The following is a 21,563-nucleotide window of genomic DNA, read 5'->3' as shown; positions in this document are numbered from 1 at the left end:
GGTCCTGCACCAGTCGAAATTTGTAAAGCTTGTATTTTCGCCTGGCGCGCACCTTGAATAGGCAGCGGCGCCTGGTCCTGCACATGTCGAAATTTGTAAAGCTGGTTTTCAGTTGATGCGTCGCAGACACATTGAAATGACGTATTTTTGCCTGGCGCGCACCATGAATAGGCAGCGGCGCCTGGTCCTGCACCAGTCGAAATTTGTAAAGCTTGTTTTATAGTTGACGCGTCGCGGACAGCACGTGACGTCGAAATGACGTATTTTCGCCTGGCGCGCACCTTGAATAGGCAGCGGCGCCTGGTCCTGCACCAGTCGAAATTTGTAAAGCTGGTTTTCAGTTGATGCGTCGCAGACACATCGAAATGACGTATTTTCGCCTGGCGCGCACCATGAATAGGCAGCGGCGCCTGGTCCTGCACCAGTCGAAATTTGTAAAGCTGGTTTTCAGTTGATGCGTCGCAGACACATCGAAATGACGTATTTTCGCCTGGCGCGCACCATGAATAGGCAGCGGTGCCTGGTCCTGCACCAGTCGAAATTTGTAAAACTTGTTTTATAGTTGACGCGTCGCGGACAGCACGTGACATCGAAATGACGTATTTTCGCCTGGCGCGCACCATGAATAGGCAGCGGCGCCTGGTCCTGCACCAGTCAAAATTTGTAAAGCTGTTTTATAGTTGACGCGTTGCAGACAGCACGTGACGTCGAAATTACGTATTTTCGCCTAGCGCGCACCATGAATAGGCAGCGGCGCCTGGTCCTGCACCAGTCGAAATTTGTAAAGCTGGTTTTCAGTTGATGCGTCGCAGACACATCGAAATGACGTATTTTCGCCTGGCGCGCACCATGAATAGGCAGCGGCGCCTGGTCCTGCACCAGTCGAAATTTGTAAAACTTGTTTTATAGTTGACGCGTCGCGGACAGCACGTGACATCGAAATTACGTATTTTCGCCTGGCGCGCACCATGAATAGGCAGCGGCGCCTGGTCCTGCACCAGTCAAAATTTGTAAAGCTGTTTTATAGTTGACGCGTTGCAGACAGCACGTGACGTCGAAATTACGTATTTTCGCCTAGCGCGCACCATGAATAGGCAGCGGCGCCTGGTCCTGCACCAGTCGAAATTTGTAAAGCTTGTTTTCAGTTGATGAGTCGCAGACACATAGAAATGACGTATTTTTGCCTGGCGTGCACCATGAATAGACAGCGGCGCCTGGTCCTGCACCAGTCAAAATTTGTAAAGCTGTTTTATAGTTGACGCGTTGCAGACAGCACGTGACGTCGAAATTACGTATTTTCGCCTCGTGCGCACCTTGAATAGGCAGCGGCGGCTGGTTGTGCACCAGTCGAAATTTGTAAAGCTTGTTTTCAGTTGATGAGTCGCAGACACATAGAAATGACGTATTTTCGCCTGGCGCGCACCATGAATAGGCAGCGGCGCCTGGTCCTGCACCAGTCGAAATTTGTAAAACTTGTTTTATAGTTGACGCGTCGCGGACAGCACGTGACATCGAAATTACGTATTTTCGCCTGGCGCGCACCATGAATAGGCAGCGGCGCCTGGTCCTGCACCAGTCAAAATTTGTAAAGCTGTTTTATAGTTGACGCGTTGCAGACAGCACGTGACGTCGAAATTACGTATTTTCGCCTAGCGCGCACCATGAATAGGCAGCGGCGCCTGGTCCTGCACCAGTCGAAATTTGTAAAGCTTGTTTTCAGTTGATGAGTCGCAGACACATAGAAATGACGTATTTTTGCCTGGCGTGCACCATGAATAGACAGCGGCGCCTGGTCCTGCACCAGTCAAAATTTGTAAAGCTGTTTTATAGTTGACGCGTTGCAGACAGCACGTGACGTCGAAATTACGTATTTTCGCCTCGTGCGCACCTTGAATAGGCAGCGGCGGCTGGTTGTGCACCAGTCGAAATTTGTAAAGCTTGTTTTCAGTTGATGAGTCGCAGACACATAGAAATGACGTATTTTCGCCTGGCGCGCACCATGAATAGGCAGCGGCGCCTGGTCCTGCACCAGTCGAAATTTGTAAAACTTGTTTTATAGTTGACGCGTCGCGGACAGCACGTGACATTGAAATGACGTATTTTCGCCTGGCGCGCACCTTGAATAGGCAGCGGCGCCTGGTCCTGCACCAGTCAAAATTTGTAAAGCTGTTCTTTATTTGACGCGTTGCGGACAGCACGTGACGTCGAAATGACGTATTTTCGCTTGGCGTGCACCTTGAATAGGCAGCGGCGCCTGGTCCTGCACCAGTCGAAATTTGTAAAACTTGTTTTATAGTTGACGCGTCGCGGACAGCACGTGACGTCGAAATGACGTATTTTCGCCTGGTGCGCACCTTGAATAGGCAGCGGCGCCTGGTCCTGCACCAGTCACAATTTGTAAAGCTGTTTTATAGTTGACGCGTTGCAGACAGCACGTGACGTCGAAATTACGTATTTTCGCCTAGCGCGCACCATGAATAGGCAGCGGCGCCTGGTCCTGCACCAGTCGAAATTTGTAAAGCTTGTTTTCAGTTGATGAGTCGCAGACACATAGAAATGACGTATTTTTGCCTGGCGTGCACCATGAATAGACAGCGGCGCCTGGTCCTGCACCAGTCAAAATTTGTAAAACTTGTTTTATAGTTGACGCGTCGCGGACAGCACGTGACGTCGAAATGACGTATTTTCGCCTGGCGCGCACCATGAATAGGCAGCGGCGCCTGGTCCTGCACCAGTCAAAAATTGTAAAGCTGTTTTTTAGTTGACGCGTCGCAGACAGCACGTGACGTCGAAATGACGTATTTTCGCTTGGCGTGCACCTTGAATAGGCAGCGGCGCCTGGTCCTGCACCAGTCGAAATTTGTAAAACTTGTTTTTTAGTTGACGCGTCGCGGACAGCACGTGACGTCGAAATGACGTATTTTCGCTTGGCGTGCACCTTGAATAGGCAGCGGCGCCTGGTTGTGCACCAGTCAAAATTTGTAAAACTGTTCTTTATTTGACGCGTTGCGGACAGCACGTGACGTCGAAATGACGTATTTTTGCCTGGCGTGCACCTTGAATAGGCAGCGGCGGCTGGTCCTGCACATGTCGAAATTTGTAAAGCTGGTTTTCAGTTGATGCGTCGCAGACACATCGAAATGACGTATTTTCGCCTGGCGCGCACCATGAATAGGCAGCGGCGCCTGGTCCTGCACCAGTCGAAATTTGTAAAGCTTGTTTTATAGTTGACGCGTCGCGGACAGCACGTGACGTCGAAATTACGTATTTTCGCCTGGCGCGCACCTTGAATAGGCAGCGGCGCCTGGTCCTGCACCAGTCAAAATTTGTAAAGCTGTTTTATAGTTGACGCGTTGCAGACAGCACGTGACATCGAAATGACGTATTTTCGCCTGGCTTGCACCATGAATAGGCAGCGGCGCCTGGTCCTGCACCAGTCAAAATTTGTAAAGCTGTTTTATAGTTGACGCGTTGCAGACAGCACGTGACGTCGAAATTACGTATTTTCGCCTGGCGCGCACCATGAATAGGCAGCGGCGCCTGGTCCTGCACCAGTCAAAATTTGTAAAGCTGTTTTATAGTTGACGCGTTGCAGACAGCACGTGACATCGAAATGACGTATTTTCGCCTGGCTTGCACCATGAATAGGCAGCGGCGCCTGGTCCTGCACCAGTCAAAATTTGTAAAGCTGTTTTATAGTTGACGCGTTGCAGACAGCACGTGACGTCGAAATTACGTATTTTCGCCTAGCGCGCACCATGAATAGGCAGCGGCGCCTGGTCCTGCACCAGTCGAAATTTGTAAAGCTTGTTTTCAGTTGATGAGTCGCAGACACATAGAAATGACGTATTTTTGCCTGGCGTGCACCTTGAATAGACAGCGGCGCCTGGTCCTGCACCAGTCGAAATTTGTAAAACTTGTTTTTTAGTTGACGCGTCGCAGACAGCACGTGACGTCGAAATGACGTATTTTCGCTTGGCGTGCACCATGAATAGGCAGCGGCGCCTGGTCCTACACCAGTCGAAATTTGTAAAACTTGTTTTATAGTTGACGCGTCGCGGACAGCACGTGACGTCGAAATGACGTATTTTCACCTGGCGCGCACCATGAATAGGCAGCGGCGCCTGGTCCTGCACCAGTCAAAAATTGTAAAGCTGTTTTTTAGTTGACGCGTCGCAGACAGGACGTGACGTCGAAATGACGTATTTTCGCTTGGCGTGCACCTTGAATAGGCAGCGGCGCCTGGTCCTGCACCAGTCGAAATTTGTAAAACTTGTTTTTTAGTTGACGCGTCGCGGACAGCACGTGACGTCGAAATGACGTATTTTCGCTTGGCGCGCACCATGAATAGGCAGCAGCGCCTGGTCCTGCACCAGTCAAAATTTGTAAAGCTGTTTTTTAGTTGACGCGTCGCAGACAGCACGTGACGTCGAAATGACGTATTTTCGCTTGGCGTGCACCTTGAATAGGCAGCGGCGCCTGGTTGTGCACCAGTCAAAATTTGTAAAGCTGTTCTTTATTTGACGCGTTGCGGACAGCACGTGACGTCGAAATGACGTATTTTTGCCTGGCGTGCACCTTGAATAGGCAGCGGCGGCTGGTTGTACACCAGTCGAAATTTGTAAAGCTTGTTTTCAGTTGATGAGTCGCAGACACATAGAAATGACGTATTTTCGCCTGGCGCGCACCATGAATAGGCAGCGGCGCCTGGTCCTGCACATGTCGAAATTTGTAAAGCTGGTTTTCAGTTGATGCGTCGCAGACACATTGAAATTACGTATTTTCGCCTGGCGCGCACCATGAATAGGCAGCGGCGCATGGTCCTGCACCAGTCGAAATTTGTAAAGCTTGTTTTTTAGTTGACGCGTTGCAGACAGCACGTGACGTCGAAATGACGTATTTTTGCCTGGCGCGCACCTTGAATAGGCAGCGGCGGCTGGTTGTGCACCAGTCGAAATTTGTAAAGCTTGTTTTCAGTTGATGAGTCACAGACACATAGAAATGACGTATTTTCGCCTGGCGCGCACCATGAATAGGCAGCGGCGCCTGGTCCTGCACCAGTCGAAATTTGTAAAACTTGTTTTATAGTTGACGCGTCGTGGACAGCACGTGACATCGAAATGACGTATTTTCGCCTGGCGCGCACCTTGAATAGGCAGCGGCGCCTGGTCCTGCACCAGTCAAAATTTGTAAAGCTGTTCTTTATTTGACGCGTTGCGGACAGCACGTGACGTCGAAATGACGTATTTTCGCTTGGCGTGCACCTTGAATAGGCAGCGGCGCCTGGTCCTGCACCAGTCGAAATTTGTAAAACTTGTTTTTTAGTTGACGCGTCGCGGACAGCACGTGACGTCGAAATGACGTATTTTTGCCTGGCGTGCACCTTGAATAGACAGCGGCGCCTGGTCCTGCACCAGTCGAAATTTGTAAAGCTTGTTTTATAGTTGACGCGTCGCGGACAGCACGTGACGTCGAAATTACGTATTTTCGCCTGGCGCGCACCTTGAATAGGCAGCGGCGCCTGGTCCTGCACCAGTCGAAATTTGTAAAGCTGGTTTTCAGTTGATGCGTCGCAGACACATCGAAATGACGTATTTTCGCCTGGCGCGCACCATGAATAGGCAGCGGCGCCTGGTCCTGCACCAGTCGAAATTTGTAAAACTTGTTTTATAGTTGACGCGTCGCGGACAGCACGTGACATCGAAATGACGTATTTTCGCCTGGCTTGCACCATGAATAGGCAGCGGCGCCTGGTCCTGCACCAGTCAAAATTTGTAAAGCTGTTTTATAGTTGACGCGTTGCAGACAGCACGTGATATCGAAATGACGTATTTTCGCCTGGCTTGCACCATGAATAGGCAGCGGCGCCTGGTCCTGCACCAGTCAAAATTTGTAAAGCTGTTTTATAGTTGACGCGTTGCAGACAGCACGTGACGTCGAAATTACGTATTTTCGCCTAGCGCGCACCATGAATAGGCAGCGGCGCCTGGTCCTGCACCAGTCGAAATTTGTAAAGCTTGTTTTCAGTTGATGAGTCGCAGACACATAGAAATGACGTATTTTTGCCTGGCGTGCACCTTGAATAGACAGCGGCGCCTGGTCCTGCACCAGTCGAAATTTGTAAAACTTGTTTTATAGTTGACGCGTCGCGGACAGCACGTGACGTCGAAATGACGTATTTTGGCCTGGCGCGCACCATGAATAGGCAGCGGCGCCTGGTCCTGCACCAGTCAAAATTTGTAAAGCTGTTTTTTAGTTGACGCGTCGCAGACAGCACGTGACGTCGAAATGACGTATTTTCGCTTGGCGTGCACCATGAATAGGCAGCGGCGCCTGGTCCTACACCAGTCGAAATTTGTAAAACTTGTTTTATAGTTGACGCGTCGCGGACAGCACGTGACGTCGAAATGACGTATTTTCGCCTGGCGCGCACCATGAATAGGCAGCGGCGCCTGGTCCTGCACCAGTCAAAAATTGTAAAGCTGTTTTTTAGTTGACGCGTCGCAGACAGGACGTGACGTCGAAATGACGTATTTTCGCTTGGCGTGCACCTTGAATAGGCAGCGGCGCCTGGTCCTGCACCAGTCGAAATTTGTAAAACTTGTTTTTTAGTTGACGCGTCGCGGACAGCACGTGACGTCGAAATGACGTATTTTCGCTTGGCGCGCACCATGAATAGGCAGCAGCGCCTGGTCCTGCACCAGTCAAAATTTGTAAAGCTGTTTTTTAGTTGACGCGTCGCAGACAGCACGTGACGTCGAAATGACGTATTTTCGCCTGGCGCGCAACATGAATAGGCAGCGGCGCCTGGTCCTGCACCAGTCAAAAATTGTAAAGCTGTTTTTTAGTTGACGCGTCGCAGACAGGACGTGACGTCGAAATGACGTATTTTCGCTTGGCGTGCACCTTGAATAGGCAGCGGCGCCTGGTCCTGCACCAGTCGAAATTTGTAAAACTTGTTTTTTAGTTGACGCGTCGCGGACAGCACGTGACGTCGAAATGACGTATTTTCGCTTGGCGCGCACCATGAATAGGCAGCAGCGCCTGGTCCTGCACCAGTCAAAATTTGTAAAGCTGTTTTTTAGTTGACGCGTCGCAGACAGCACGTGACGTCGAAATGACGTATTTTCGCTTGGCGTGCACCTTGAATAGGCAGCGGCGCCTGGTTGTGCACCAGTCAAAATTTGTAAAGCTGTTCTTTATTTGACGCGTTGCGGACAGCACGTGACGTCGAAATGACGTATTTTTGCCTGGCGTGCACCTTGAATAGGCAGCGGCGGCTGGTTGTACACCAGTCGAAATTTGTAAAGCTTGTTTTCAGTTGATGAGTCGCAGACACATAGAAATGACGTATTTTCGCCTGGCGCGCACCATGAATAGGCAGCGGCGCCTGGTCCTGCACATGTCGAAATTTGTAAAGCTGGTTTTCAGTTGATGCGTCGCAGACACATTGAAATGACGTATTTTCGCCTGGCGCGCACCATGAATAGGCAGCGGCGCCTGGTCCTGCACCAGTCGAAATTTGTAAAGCTTGTTTTTTAGTTGACGCGTCGCGGACAGCACGTGACGTCGAAATGACGTATTTTTGCCTGGCGCGCACCTTGAATAGGCAGCGGCGGCTGGTTGTGCACCAGTCGAAATTTGTAAAGCTTGTTTTCAGTTGATGAGTCACAGACACATAGAAATGACGTATTTTCGCCTGGCGCGCACCATGAATAGGCAGCGGCGCCTGGTCCTGCACCAGTCGAAATTTGTAAAACTTGTTTTATAGTTGACGCGTCGCGGACAGCACGTGACATCGAAATGACGTATTTTCGCCTGGCGCGCACCTTGAATAGGCAGCGGCGCCTGGTCCTGCACCAGTCAAAATTTGTAAAGCTGTTCTTTATTTGACGCGTTGCGGACAGCACGTGACGTCGAAATGACGTATTTTCGCTTGGCGTGCACCTTGAATAGGCAGCGGCGCCTGGTCCTGCACCAGTCGAAATTTGTAAAACTTGTTTTTTAGTTGACGCGTCGCGGACAGCACGTGACGTCGAAATGACGTATTTTCGCTTGGCGTGCACCTTGAATAGGCAGCGGCGCCTGGTTGTGCACCAGTCAAAATTTGTAAAGCTGTTTTTTAGTTGACGCGTCGCGGACAGCACGTGACGTCGAAATGACGTATTTTCGCTTGGCGTGCACCTTGAATAGGCAGCGGCGCCTGGTTGTGCACCAGTCGAAATTTGTAAAACTTGTTTTTTAGTTGACGCGTCGCGGACAGCACGTGACGTCGAAATGACGTATTTTCGCTTGGCGTGCACCTTGAATAGGCAGCGGCGCCTGGTCCTGCACCAGTCGAAATTTGTAAAGCTGGTTTTCAGTTGATGCGTCGCAGACACATTGAAATGACGTATTTTCGCCTGGCGTGCACCATGAATAGGCAGCGGCGCCTGGTCCTGCACCAGTCGAAATTTGTAAAGCTTGTTTTATAGTTGACGCGTCGCGGACAGCACGTGACGTCGAAATTACGTATTTTCGCCTGGCGCGCACCTTGAATAGGCAGCGGCGCCTGGTCCTGCACCAGTCGAAATTTGTAAAGCTGGTTTTCAGTTGATGCGTCGCAGACACATCGAAATGACGTATTTTCGCCTGGCGCGCACCATGAATAGGCAGCGGCGCCTGGTCCTGCACCAGTCGAAATTTGTAAAACTTGTTTTATAGTTGACGCGTCGCGGACAGCACGTGACATCGAAATGACGTATTTTCGCCTGGCGCGCACCATGAATAGGCAGCGGCGCCTGGTCCTGCACCAGTCGAAATTTGTAAAACTTGTTTTATAGTTGACGCGTCGCGGACAGCACGTGACATCGAAATGACGTATTTTCGCCTGGCTTGCACCATGAATAGGCATCGGCGCCTGGTCCTGCACCAGTCAAAATTTGTAAAGCTGTTTTATAGTTGACGCGTTGCAGACAGCACGTGACGTCGAAATGACGTATTTTCGCTTGGCGTGCACCTTGAATAGGCAGCGGCGCCTGGTTGTGCACCAGTCAAAATTTGTAAAGCTGTTCTTTATTTGACGCGTTGCGGACAGCACGTGACGTCGAAATGACGTATTTTTGCCTGGCGTGCACCTTGAATAGGCAGCGGCGGCTGGTTGTACACCAGTCGAAATTTATAAAGCTTGTTTTCAGTTGATGAGTCGCAGACACATAGAAATGACGTATTTTCGCCTGGCGCGCACCATGAATAGGCAGCGGCGCCTGGTCCTGCACATGTCGAAATTTGTAAAGCTGGTTTTCAGTTGATGCGTCGCAGACACATTGAAATTACGTATTTTCGCCTGGCGCGCACCATGAATAGGCAGCGGCGCCTGGTCCTGCACCAGTCGAAATTTGTAAAGCTTGTTTTTTAGTTGACGCGACGCGGACAGCACGTGACGTCGAAATTACGTATTTTTGCCTGGCGCGCACCTTGAATAGGCAGCGGCGGCTGGTTGTGCACCAGTCGAAATTTGTAAAGCTTGTTTTCAGTTGATGAGTCACAGACACATAGAAATGACGTATTTTCGCCTGGCGCGCACCATGAATAGGCAGCGGCGCCTGGTCCTGCACCAGTCGAAATTTGTAAAACTTGTTTTATAGTTGACGCGTCGCGGACAGCACGTGACATCGAAATGACGTATTTTCGCCTGGCGCGCACCTTGAATAGGCAGCGGCGCCTGGTCCTGCACCAGTCAAAATTTGTAAAGCTGTTCTTTATTTGACGCGTTGCGGACAGCACGTGACGTCGAAATGACGTATTTTCGCTTGGCGTGCACCTTGAATAGGCAGCGGCGCCTGGTTGTGCACCAGTCAAAATTTGTAAAGCTGTTTTTTAGTTGACGCGTCGCGGAAAGCACGTGACGTCGAAATGACGTATTTTCGCTTGGCGTGCACCTTGAATAGGCAGCGGCGCCTGGTTGTGCACCAGTCAAAATTTGTAAAGCTGTTTTTTAGTTGACGCGTCGCGGACAGCACGTGACGTCGAAATGACGTATTTTCGCTTGGCGTGCACCTTGAATAGGCAGCGGCGCCTGGTTGTGCACCAGTCGAAATTTGTAAAACTTGTTTTTTAGTTGACGCGTCGCGGACAGCACGTGACGTCGAAATGACGTATTTTCGCTTGGCGTGCACCTTGAATAGGCAGCGGCGCCTGGTCCTGCACCAGTCAAAATTTGTAAAGCTGGTTTTCAGTTGATGCGTCGCAGACACATTGAAATGACGTATTTTCGCCTGGCGCGCACCATGAATAGGCAGCGGCGCCTGGTCCTGCACCAGTCGAAATTTGTAAAACTTGTTTTTTAGTTGACGCGTCGCGGACAGCACGTGACGTCGAAATTACGTATTTTCGCCTAGTGCGCACCATGAATAGGCAGCGGCGCCTGGTCCTGCACCAGTCGAAATTTGTAAAGCTGGTTTTCAGTTGATGCGTCGCAGACACATTGAAATGACGTATTTTCGCCTGGCGCGCACCATGAATAGGCAGCGGCGCCTGGTCCTGCACCAGTCGAAATTTGTAAAGCTTGTTTTATAGTTGACGCGTCGCGGACAGCACGTGACGTCGAAATTACGTATTTTCGCCTGGCGCGCACCTTGAATAGGCAGCGGCGCCTGGTCCTGCACCAGTCGAAATTTGTAAAGCTGGTTTTCAGTTGATGCGTCGCAGACACATCGAAATGACGTATTTTCGCCTGGCGCGCACCATGAATAGGCAGCGGCGCCTGGTCCTGCACCAGTCGAAATTTGTAAAACTTGTTTTATAGTTGACGCGTCGCGGACAGCACGTGACATCGAAATGACGTATTTTCGCCTGGCTTGCACCATGAATAGGCAGCGGCGCCTGGTCCTGCACCAGTCAAAATTTGTAAAGCTGTTTTATAGTTGACGCGTTGCAGACAGCACGTGACATCGAAATGACGTATTTTCGCCTGGCTTGCACCATGAATAGGCAGCGGCGCCTGGTCCTGCACCAGTCGAAATTTGTAAAGCTTGTTTTCAGTTGATGAGTCGCAGACACATAGAAATGACGTATATTTGCCTGGCGTGCACCATGAATAGACAGCGGCGCCTGGTCCTGCACCAGTCGAAATTTGTAAAACTTGTTTTATAGTTGACGCGTCGCGGACAGCACGTGACGTCGAAATGACGTATTTTCGCCTGGCGCGCACCATGAATAGGCAGCGGCGCCTGGTCCTGCACCAGTCAAAATTTGTAAAGCTGTTTTTTAGTTGACGCGTCGCAGACAGCACGTGACGTCGAAATGACGTATTTTCGCTTGGCGTGCACCATGAATAGGCAGCGGCGCCTGGTCCTGCACCAGTCGAAATTTGTAAAACTTGTTTTATATTTGACGCGTCGCGGACAGCACGTGACGTCGAAATGACGTATTTTCGCTTGGCGTGCACCATGAATAGGCAGTGGCGCCTGGTCCTGCACCAGTCAAAATTTGTAAAGCTGTTTTTTAGTTGACGCGTCGCAGACAGCACGTGACGTCGAAATGACGTATTTTCGCTTGGCGTGCACCATGAATAGGCAGCGGCGCCTAGTCCTACACCAGTCGAAATTTGTAAAACTTGTTTTATAGTTGACGCGTCGCGGACAGCACGTGACGTCGAAATGACGTATTTTCGCCTGGCGCGCACCATGAATAGGCAGCGGCGCCTGGTCCTGCACCAGTCAAAAATTGTAAAGCTGTTTTTTAGTTGACGCGTCGCAGACAGCACGTGACGTCGAAATGACGTATTTTCGCTTGGCGCGCACCATGAATAGGCAGCAGCGCCTGGTCCTGCACCAGTCAAATTTTGTAAAGCTGTTTTTTAGTTGACGCGTCGCAGACAGCACGTGACGTCGAAATGACGTATTTTCGTTGGCGTGCACCTTGAATAGGCAGCGGCGCCTGGTTGTGCACCAGTCAAAATTTGTAAAACTTGTTTTATAGTTGACGCGTCGCGGACAGCACGTGACGTCGAAATGACGTATTTTCGCCTGGCGCGCACCATGAATAGGCAGCGGCGCCTGGTCCTGCACCAGTCAAAAATTGTAAAGCTGTTTTTTAGTTGACGCGTCGCAGACAGCACGTGACGTCGAAATGACGTATTTTCGCTTGGCGTGCACCTTGAATAGGCAGCGGCGCCTGGTCCTGCACCAGTCAAAAATTGTAAAGCTGTTTTTTAGTTGACGCGTCGCGGACAGCACGTGACGTCGAAATGACGTATTTTCGCCTGGCGCGCACCATGAATAGGCAGCAGCGCCTGGTCCTGCACCAGTCAAATTTTGTAAAGCTGTTTTTTAGTTGACGCGTCGCAGACAGCACGTGACGTCGAAATGACGTATTTTCGTTGGCGTGCACCTTGAATAGGCAGCGGCGCCTGGTTGTGCACCAGTCAAAATTTGTAAAGCTGTTCTTTATTTGACGCGTTGCGGACAGCACGTGACGTCGAAATGACGTATTTTTGCCTGGCGTGCACCTTGAATAGGCAGCGGCGGCTGGTTGTGCACCAGTCGAAATTTGTAAAGCTTGTTTTCAGTTGATGAGTCGCAGACACATAGAAATGACGTATTTTCGCCTGGCGCGCACCATGAATAGGCAGCGGCGCCTGGTCCTGCACATGTCGAAATTTGTAAAGCTGGTTTTCAGTTGATGCGTCGCAGACACATTGAAATTACGTATTTTCGCCTGGCGCGCACCATGAATAGGCAGCGGCGCCTGGTCCTGCACCAGTCGAAATTTGTAAAGCTTGTTTTTTAGTTGACGCGTCGCGGACAGCACGTGACGTCGAAATGACGTATTTTCGCTTGGCACGCACCATGAATAGGCAGCGGCGCCTGGTTGTGCACCAGTCAAAATTTGTAAAGCTGTTCTTTATTTGACGCGTTGCGGACAGCACGTGACGTCGAAATGACGTATTTTCGCCTGGCGCGCACCTTGAATAGGCAGCGGCGGCTGGTTGTGCACCAGTCGAAATTTGTAAAGCTTGTTTTCAGTTGATGAGTCGCAGACACATAGAAATGACGTATTTTCGCCTGGCGCGCACCATGAATAGGCAGCGGCGCCTGGTCCTGCACCAGTCAAAAATTGTAAAGCTGTTTTTTAGTTGACGCGTCGCAGACAGCACGTGACGTCGAAATGACGTATTTTCGCTTGGCGCGCACCATGAATAGGCAGCGGCGCCTGGTCCTGCACCAGTCAAATTTTGTAAAGCTGTTTTTTAGTTGACGCGTCGCAGACAGCACGTGACGTCGAAATGACGTATTTTCGTTGGCGTGCACCTTGAATAGGCAGCGGCGCCTGGTTGTGCACCAGTCAAAATTTGTAAAACTTGTTTTATAGTTGACGCGTCGCGGACAGCACGTGACGTCGAAATGACGTATTTTCGCTTGGCGCGCACCATGAATAGGCAGCAGCGCCTGGTCCTGCACCAGTCGAAATTTGTAAAACTTGTTTTATAGTTGACGCGTCGCGGACAGCACGTGACGTCGAAATGACGTATTTTTGCCTGGCGCGCACCTTGAATAGGCAGCGGCGGCTGGTTGTGCACCAGTCGAAATTTGTAAAGCTTGTTTTCAGTTGATGAGTCACAGACACATAGAAATGACGTATTTTCGCCTGGCGCGCACCATGAATAGGCAGCGGCGCCTGGTCCTGCACCAGTCGAAATTTGTAAAACTTGTTTTATAGTTGACGCGTCGCGGACAGCACGTGACATCGAAATGACGTATTTTCGCCTGGCGCGCACCTTGAATAGGCAGCGGCGCCTGGTCCTGCACCAGTCAAAATTTGTAAAGCTGTTCTTTATTTGACGCGTTGCGGACAGCACGTGACGTCGAAATGACGTATTTTCGCTTGGCGTGCACCTTGAATAGGCAGCGGCGCCTGGTCCTGCACCAGTCAAAATTTGTAAAGCTGTTTTATAGTTGACGCGTCGCAGACAGCACGTGACGTCGAAATTACGTATTTTCGCCTAGCGCGCACCATGAATAGGCAGCGGCGCCTGGTCCTGCACCAGTCGAAATTTGTAAAGCTTGTTTTCAGTTGATGAGTCGCAGACACATAGAAATGACGTATTTTTGCCTGGCGTGCACCATGAATAGACAGCGGCGCCTGGTCCTGCACCAGTCGAAATTTGTAAAACTTGTTTTATAGTTGACGCGTCGCGGACAGCACGTGACGTCGAAATGACGTATTTTCGCCTGGCGCGCACCATGAATAGGCAGCGGCGCCTGGTCCTGCACCAGTCAAAATTTGTAAAGCTGTTTTTTAGTTGACGCGTTGCGGACAGCACGTGACGTCGAAATGACGTATTTTCGCTTGGCGTGCACCATGAATAGGCAGCGGCGCCTGGTCCTACACCAGTCGAAATTTGTAAAACTTGTTTTATAGTTGACGCGTCGCGGACAGCACGTGACGTCGAAATGACGTATTTTCGCCTGGCGTGCACCTTGAATAGGCAGCGGCGCCTGGTCCTGCACCAGTCGAAATTTGTAAAACTTGTTTTTTAGTTGACGCGTCGCGGACAGCACGTGACGTCGAAATGACGTATTTTCGCTTGGCACACACCTTGAATAGGCAGCGGCGCCTGGTCCTGCACCAGTCGAAATTTGTAAAACTTGTTTTTTAGTTGACGCGTCGCGGACAGCACGTGACGTCGAAATGACGTATTTTCGCTTGGCACACACCTTGAATAGGCAGCGGCGCCTGGTCCTGCACCAGTCGAAATTTGTAAAACTTGTTTTTTAGTTGACGCGTCGCGGACAGCACGTGACGTCGAAATTACGTATTTTCGCCTAGCGCGCACCATGAATAGGCAGCGGCGCCTGGTCCTGCACCAGTCGAAATTTGTAAAGCTTGTTTTCAGTTGATGAGTCGCAGACACATAGAAATGACGTATTTTTGCCTGGCGTGCACCATGAATAGACAGCGGCGCCTGGTCCTGCACCAGTCGAAATTTGTAAAACTTGTTTTATAGTTGACGCGTCGCGGACAGCACGTGACGTCGAAATGACGTATTTTCGCCTGGCGCGCACCATGAATAGGCAGCGGCGCCTGGTCCTGCACCAGTCAAAATTTGTAAAGCTGTTTTTTAGTTGACGCGTTGCGGACAGCACGTGACGTCGAAATGACGTATTTTCGCTTGGCGTGCACCATGAATAGGCAGCGGCGCCTGGTCCTACACCAGTCGAAATTTGTAAAACTTGTTTTATAGTTGACGCGTCGCGGACAGCACGTGACGTCGAAATGACGTATTTTCGCCTGGCGTGCACCTTGAATAGGCAGCGGCGCCTGGTCCTGCACCAGTCGAAATTTGTAAAACTTGTTTTTTAGTTGACGCGTCGCGGACAGCACGTGACGTCGAAATGACGTATTTTCGCTTGGCACACACCATGAATAGGCAGCGGCGCCTGGTTGTGCACCAGTCAAAATTTGTAAAGCTGTTCTTTATTTGACGCGTTGCGGACAGCACGTGACGTCGAAATGACGTATTTTTGCCTGGCGTGCACCTTGAATAGGCAGCGGCGGCTGGTTGTGCACCAGTCGAAATTTGTAAAGCTTGTTTTCAGTTGATGAGTCGCAGACACATAGAAATGACGTATTTTCGCCTGGCGCGCACCATGAATAGGCAGCGGCGCCTGGTCCTGCATCAGTCGAAATTTGTAAAGCTGTTCTTTATTTGACGCGTTGCGGACAGCACGTGACGTTGAAATGACGTATTTTTGCCTGGCGTGCACCTTGAATAGGCAGCGGCGCCTGGTCCTGCACCAGTTGAAATTTGTAAATTTGACGTGTCATGGAAAGCACGTGACGTCGAAATGACGTATTTTCGCGTTGCGCGGACCAGGCGACGCTGCCTATTCAAGGTGCGCGCCAGGTGAAAATACGTCATTTCGATGTGTCTGCGACTCATCAACTGAAAACCAGCTTTACAAATTTTGACTGGTGCACAACCAGGCGCCGCTGCCTATTCAAGGTGCGCGCCAGGCGAAAATACGTCATTTCGACGTCACGTGCTTTCCATGACGCGTCAACTAAAGAACAGCTTTACAAATTTTGACTGGTGCACAACCAGGCGCCGCTGCCTATTCAAGGTGCGCGCCAGGTGAAAATACGTCATTTAGACGTCACGTGCTGTCTGCGACTCATCAACTGAAAACCAGCTTTACAAATTTTGACTGGTGCAGGACCAGGCGCCGCTGCCTATTCATGGTGCGCGCTAGGCGAAAATACGTCATTTCAGTCCAATCTCCCGTCCTGAGCGTGCCTGAGGCGACTGTGGAAAGGAACGACTCCCTTTTAACAGGAAGAAACCTCTGGCAGAACCAGACTCAGGAAGGGTGGCCATCCGCCTCGACCAGCTGGGGTTTGAGAAGACAGAAAAGAGGGAAAAGAGGGGGGAAAAACACCATAACACCATTCAAAGGATATCTGTTGGAACAGGGAAACACAAGTTAATAACCACAGTAATGTCACATGTACATAATGTAACTTGAGAAATTAAACAGGGGGAAAAAGAGAGCAAAGTGAGGAAGAAGTGCTTCTTATTATATACGATACATGTATCATATTATGATAACATGATCTCTGCTGTTAGATCTCATCAGAACTCTGGCTGCAGCATTTTGGATCAGCTGGAGGCTTTTCAGAGAATATGTGGGACAGCTCAATGATAAGGAATTACAGTAGTCCAATCTTGAAGTAACAAATGCATGAACTAGTTTCTCTGCATCACCCTGAGACAGGATGTTCCTGATTTTAGCAATATTACGAAGGTGAAAGAAGGCAGTCCTAGAAACCAGTTTTATATGTGCGTCAAATGATAAATTCTGGTCAAAAATAACTCCAAGGTTCCTCACTGTAGAACTAGAAGCCAAGGAAATACCATCTAGAGTAACTATATAACTAGACAATTTCTCTCTGAAGCGCTCAGGTCCAAAGAGACCAACTTCAGTTTTGTCTGAATTTAGAAGCAGACAGTTCTGACTCATCCAGGTCTTTATGTCTTAAAGACAGGCTTGTAGTCTGACCAACCTGTTGGTTTCATCTAGTTTCATAGATAAGTACAGCTGAGTATCATCAGCATAACAATAGAAATTTATGCCATTCTGTCTGATAATGTTACCTAATGGAGGCATGTATAAAGTAAAAAGAATCAGTCCAAGCACAGAACCCTGAGGAACTCCATGACTTACTCCGATGTGTGAGGAAGATTCTTCATTTACAAGAACAAACTGGAATCTATCAGATAAATAGGACTTAAACCAGCCTAATGCAGTTCCTTTAATCCCACTAACATGTTCAAGTCTCTGTAACAGAATGCTGTGATCGATCGTATCAAATGCAGCTCTGAGATCCAACAGGACAAGCACAGAAACAAGTCCGCTATCAGAAGCTAACAGGAGATCATTGGTAACTTTCACCAGTGCTGTTTCTGTGCTATGATGCACTCTGAATCCTGACTGAAACTCTTCAAACAGATTATTTCTGTGGAAATGATCACAAAGTTGAACTGCAACTATTTTTTCAAGAACTTTAGACAAAAAAGGGAGATTGGATATAGGTCGATAATTAGCCAACACTTCTGAATCAAGAGTAGGTTTTTTAAGTAAAGGTTTAATTACAGCAACCTTAAAGTCTGAGGTACATATCCTGTCAACAAAGACCGATTGATCAAATCCAATATGAAAGTGTCAATTAAGGGGAAAACTTCCTTGAACAGTCTGGTTGGAATTGGGTCTAAAATACAAGTTGATGGTTTAGAAGAGACTATTGCTGTTGTTAGCTCAGAGAGATCAACTCGACAGAAGCTGTCTAAATACAAATCAGGTTCTAAAGATTCTTCTACTGCTGAGAGTTAAAGGAATACATGGCTCAACAGAGCTCGGACTCTTTGTCAGCCTGGCTACAGCGCTGAAGAGAAACCTGGGATTGTTCTTATTCTATTCTATCAATAATGAATAATAAGCAGTTCTACCTTTACGAAGGGCTTTCTTATACGTTATTAAACTATCTTTCCAGACTAATTGAGACTCTTCTAAATTAGAGGAACGCCACTGTCTCTCCAGCTTTCTTGCAGTCTGCTTTAACGCAGCTGTGGATTATACCAAGGAGCCAACCTCTTCTGACTGATTACCTTCATTTTCAGAGGGGCCACATTGTCCAGTGTTGTACGCATTGAAACTACAAGTTTAAAAAAATACAACTACAAGTATTTTTTTAACAGACCAGAGTTGAACCATCATGTGATGACAGATCTCATATAATACATACACTAAGGCCCAGAGGAAGGCTGTGAGGGACCTGTTGTTAAGTGAACATGTTTGCTTTAACCATAATAGAAAAGCGTTGATGTAGCTTCTCAGCCATCCAGGTCATGGTAATCATAAGAGCTTGAATAAGGGCAACTGGACTTTTCCAATAGAAAAGGAGAATATGACCCTCATTCAAGAACAAAGCAACACAACTTCAGCTAAAACTGCAAATATGGCATCATACTTCACTGTTTAAAGTTGACATATTTCTATTTCTGGCTCCTTATGGGAAGATCTCCAGCCTGTATTCACATGGAGCCTCTCCTGGGATCAACCTGCTACAGTAACATATTGCTCAAGCTTTAAGTGTACAGCCACTACACATTAAAAAACATGTGGAGCCTTACAATCAGGTGGGGTGTTAGGGTAATTATCTTCTGGTGTTGTAAGCACCGGGGACATAAGTAGCAGTTTCCACTTTAATAAGATTTACAGGTTAAATTCACTGGGAATACGTGACTTCCTAGAGCCTAGCCTGCAGCCTCTCAGAATGCAATCCAGCCCCAAGCTCTGGCAGACGGCCCTAACTCTCCTGATGTCACTTAACGATGTCCACTATACTTTCTCAACTGTAGTGTTGTGACAGGATTTGACAGGAGCTTCTGAGGCCATAGCTTTGAAACTAAAGTTAGGGTTGAAATGCCAACTCTCCTGTTAGCATTAAACCAGCTTGACATACCTGAACCGCCTTTTATCTGTTTATTCTCTCAGTAAAAGTAAAGTTACAACCAGCAGCATTAATGACAACTGTGGGCATTTAAAAGCAATTACTTGCACCTGACTTTTCTTTCTTTGATAACATATCATATCAGCAGCACTGCACTGAGCTACTTGTGAGATAACAAATGAAAGCCTACTGTATCCTGTGGCCAAAGCATGAGAGTGTAAAATAGCGTTGCATTTGTTATATTCAGGTTTTCCTCACATACTCTACAGAAAACTTAGCTGGTCTTCCAGTCAAAAGATCCGTGGTTCGATCCAAGCCCGTTCACCTGTTTGAGTTTCCTTTGCCAATACACTGAACTCCACACAGCCCCTAACATGTTCATGAGTGGCACTAATAATAAATATTTCAGCCATTTCAGGGTTCCCGCTCATTTTTTTCAATATGTCTGTGGCTCAAGCTGCACACACTGTGTAAAACCACTGAAAATGTTACAGTCCTCTCAGGTACTACAGCTGTAGAAAGGGCTGCTATAGACTTCACCTTCTGATCTCACATCTTTATTATACTTGCTTTGTGGAGGTGAATACAGAAATGCACCGCCTGCAGTCCTAACTCAGCCAGTCACTGACAAACTGAGAACTGTGTGAGAACTGCGAAGGCACCGGTTTGAACTGTAAACTTACCAATTACTTTACTTTAAGGTCATTATGTTACCCAAGACTTATGCTTTTTCTTTAAAAAAAAAAGTAAAAACAGCATTTTGTGTGGATCAATCTCATCTGTCTGACACTCAATCCTCTTCATAAGTGTTTAGACTTGTGAAAATAATAATCAACTTATAATAATGACACCAACGGTGCTTCATTGTATCAATACAGATTCTCCTACAGCAGTGACAAAGACATGTCATTCAAAATGAAACTGTCACATGTTAAGTATCCAGTCCCTGGTATAGCGGTTAAGAGGCTTGCATAAAGTTTTTCCCAACAATAAACTCATTCTTCTTATCCATAACATTCTGCCGTTTAGGTTAACAGTGGAGCCTATTTGATTAAAAGAAAATCTAAGATAACTTCATGTTACCACATCAGACCGTTTCATGTAGAGGTGTAGACATATAACCTGGATACATTTTAGAAAAGCTATTACTGAAAGATTTGCATTATTTCTGCTACACACAGACAATGAATGAGTACAGCTTTAAGAAATAGTTTCAAGTAAATCAGCCCCATCTGGTCGTACATCACACCTCAACATCCTTTATTGACATATGCAAATGTTAATACTGGAGTTTCTTAAGGATAACAAGGCAGTGTCTAATCATTAGACCATCCAATAAAATACATTGTTACACGCTACAGGCTGGAGATTCTCCAGTTTGAGTAACAAACAGCAGACATAGTGGGGGAGAACCGTCTCAGTCCACCTTCCTGCTGCTCTGCACATGTCCTGGACTGTCATTTACTACACAGTGTGAGTCGAGAACACTAATTAAATTCCAACAAACAACTAAAAAAAAAAGTTTGCTATAGCACGACGCCAGGGCTGGGGACGGATGCACGCTGACATGTTGAAACACCGACAGCAGCGTCCTGCGGCGCGTTGCTGCACGCGGAGGACGAGCTGCGTTGGTCTCCATCGCAAAGAAGAGGCTTGTCAAACATAAACGGCACCACAGCCTTAACGTGTTGTTTGGGGGTGTTGTGTAAGAGGTGGCAGAAAGGGAGGAGGTGCGTGCGTATGTGTGTGTGCGCGCGCGCGCGTGTGGAGGGAGGGGGTGTACCGTTGGAGAGTGAGTGCGTTACATGAAAACAAAAACACAGAGACACGGGTTATCGCTTCGGGGAGGTTCAAATCTAACGCCCCGTTCAACACAGGCGATACGTGTGCTCAGAAAATGCATCCTGCAATCAGTTTCATGTCAGCAGAAACAATAATGCTCACGGTTATCTTACCCGTCTTTGCGCTTAGCTTTATAAACGTGCCCGTAGGTGCCTCGACCCACTTTGCAACCTTCATATTCGAACAGATCTTCTACTCTCTCTCTCTCGGCTGCCAGCTTTGTTTTGAAGTCGTAATCCATTTTAACCCATAAATACGTCTTAATTTACAATAAAATAAAATATTAATTATTACATGCATTAATTAAATAATCTGGTCGTTTTATTCCCCCACCATTTCCTTGTTTGGGATTTTGGTCTGCTCCGCTTAATGTTCACTGGCTCGTTGACGTTTCTAATTGGCGCACTGGGCTTGGTGGATAATGTAGTTCTTTTGAGTAGTCACTGCCATTCGCCCGCTCGTAAAACAAAACATAGGAAACTACAACCCGCGTTTCTCGCTGCGGTTTGTTGCACTTTGCGTACTCCTGAAGCTCTTCAATAAATGCAGCTCAAACGTTTGAGTTTCTGGACGTCTGCTAATGTTACCCAGGTGGTAATATAGCACAGCCAAACTGCTGCTGTGCCCTCTTCTCACATAGTAATAATAATGATAATAATACATATTCAAGATTTTGCAAACGCATCTTTATATTGAATGGTTTTATGCATTTATAGTTGTCCTATACA

At 48.2% G+C, this 21,563-nt stretch overlaps 1 protein-coding gene across 1 annotated transcript in view; it reads right to left on the bottom strand.

Moving 5' to 3' along the window:
• cdk19 (cyclin dependent kinase 19) overlaps window positions 1-21,205 on the bottom strand; it is a 68,504-nt gene extending 47,299 nt beyond the window's left edge. The window contains exon 1 of the mRNA XM_072362826.1: window positions 20,949-21,205. Within this exon, the coding sequence (XP_072218927.1) occupies window positions 20,949-21,076 (128 nt within the window). The 5' untranslated portion in view covers window positions 21,077-21,205. The remainder of the gene's footprint in view (window positions 1-20,948) is intronic.
• Between the last annotated feature and the right edge of the window lie 358 nt (window positions 21,206-21,563).

Source organism: Leuresthes tenuis, unplaced genomic scaffold (genome assembly GCF_036924035.1).
Source record: "Leuresthes tenuis unplaced genomic scaffold, fLeuTen1.0.hap1 SCAF_13, whole genome shotgun sequence".
In the NCBI taxonomy this organism is placed as follows: Eukaryota; Metazoa; Chordata; class Actinopteri; order Atheriniformes; family Atherinopsidae; genus Leuresthes; species Leuresthes tenuis.
This window is presented reverse-complemented; position numbering and strand designations above follow the sequence as displayed.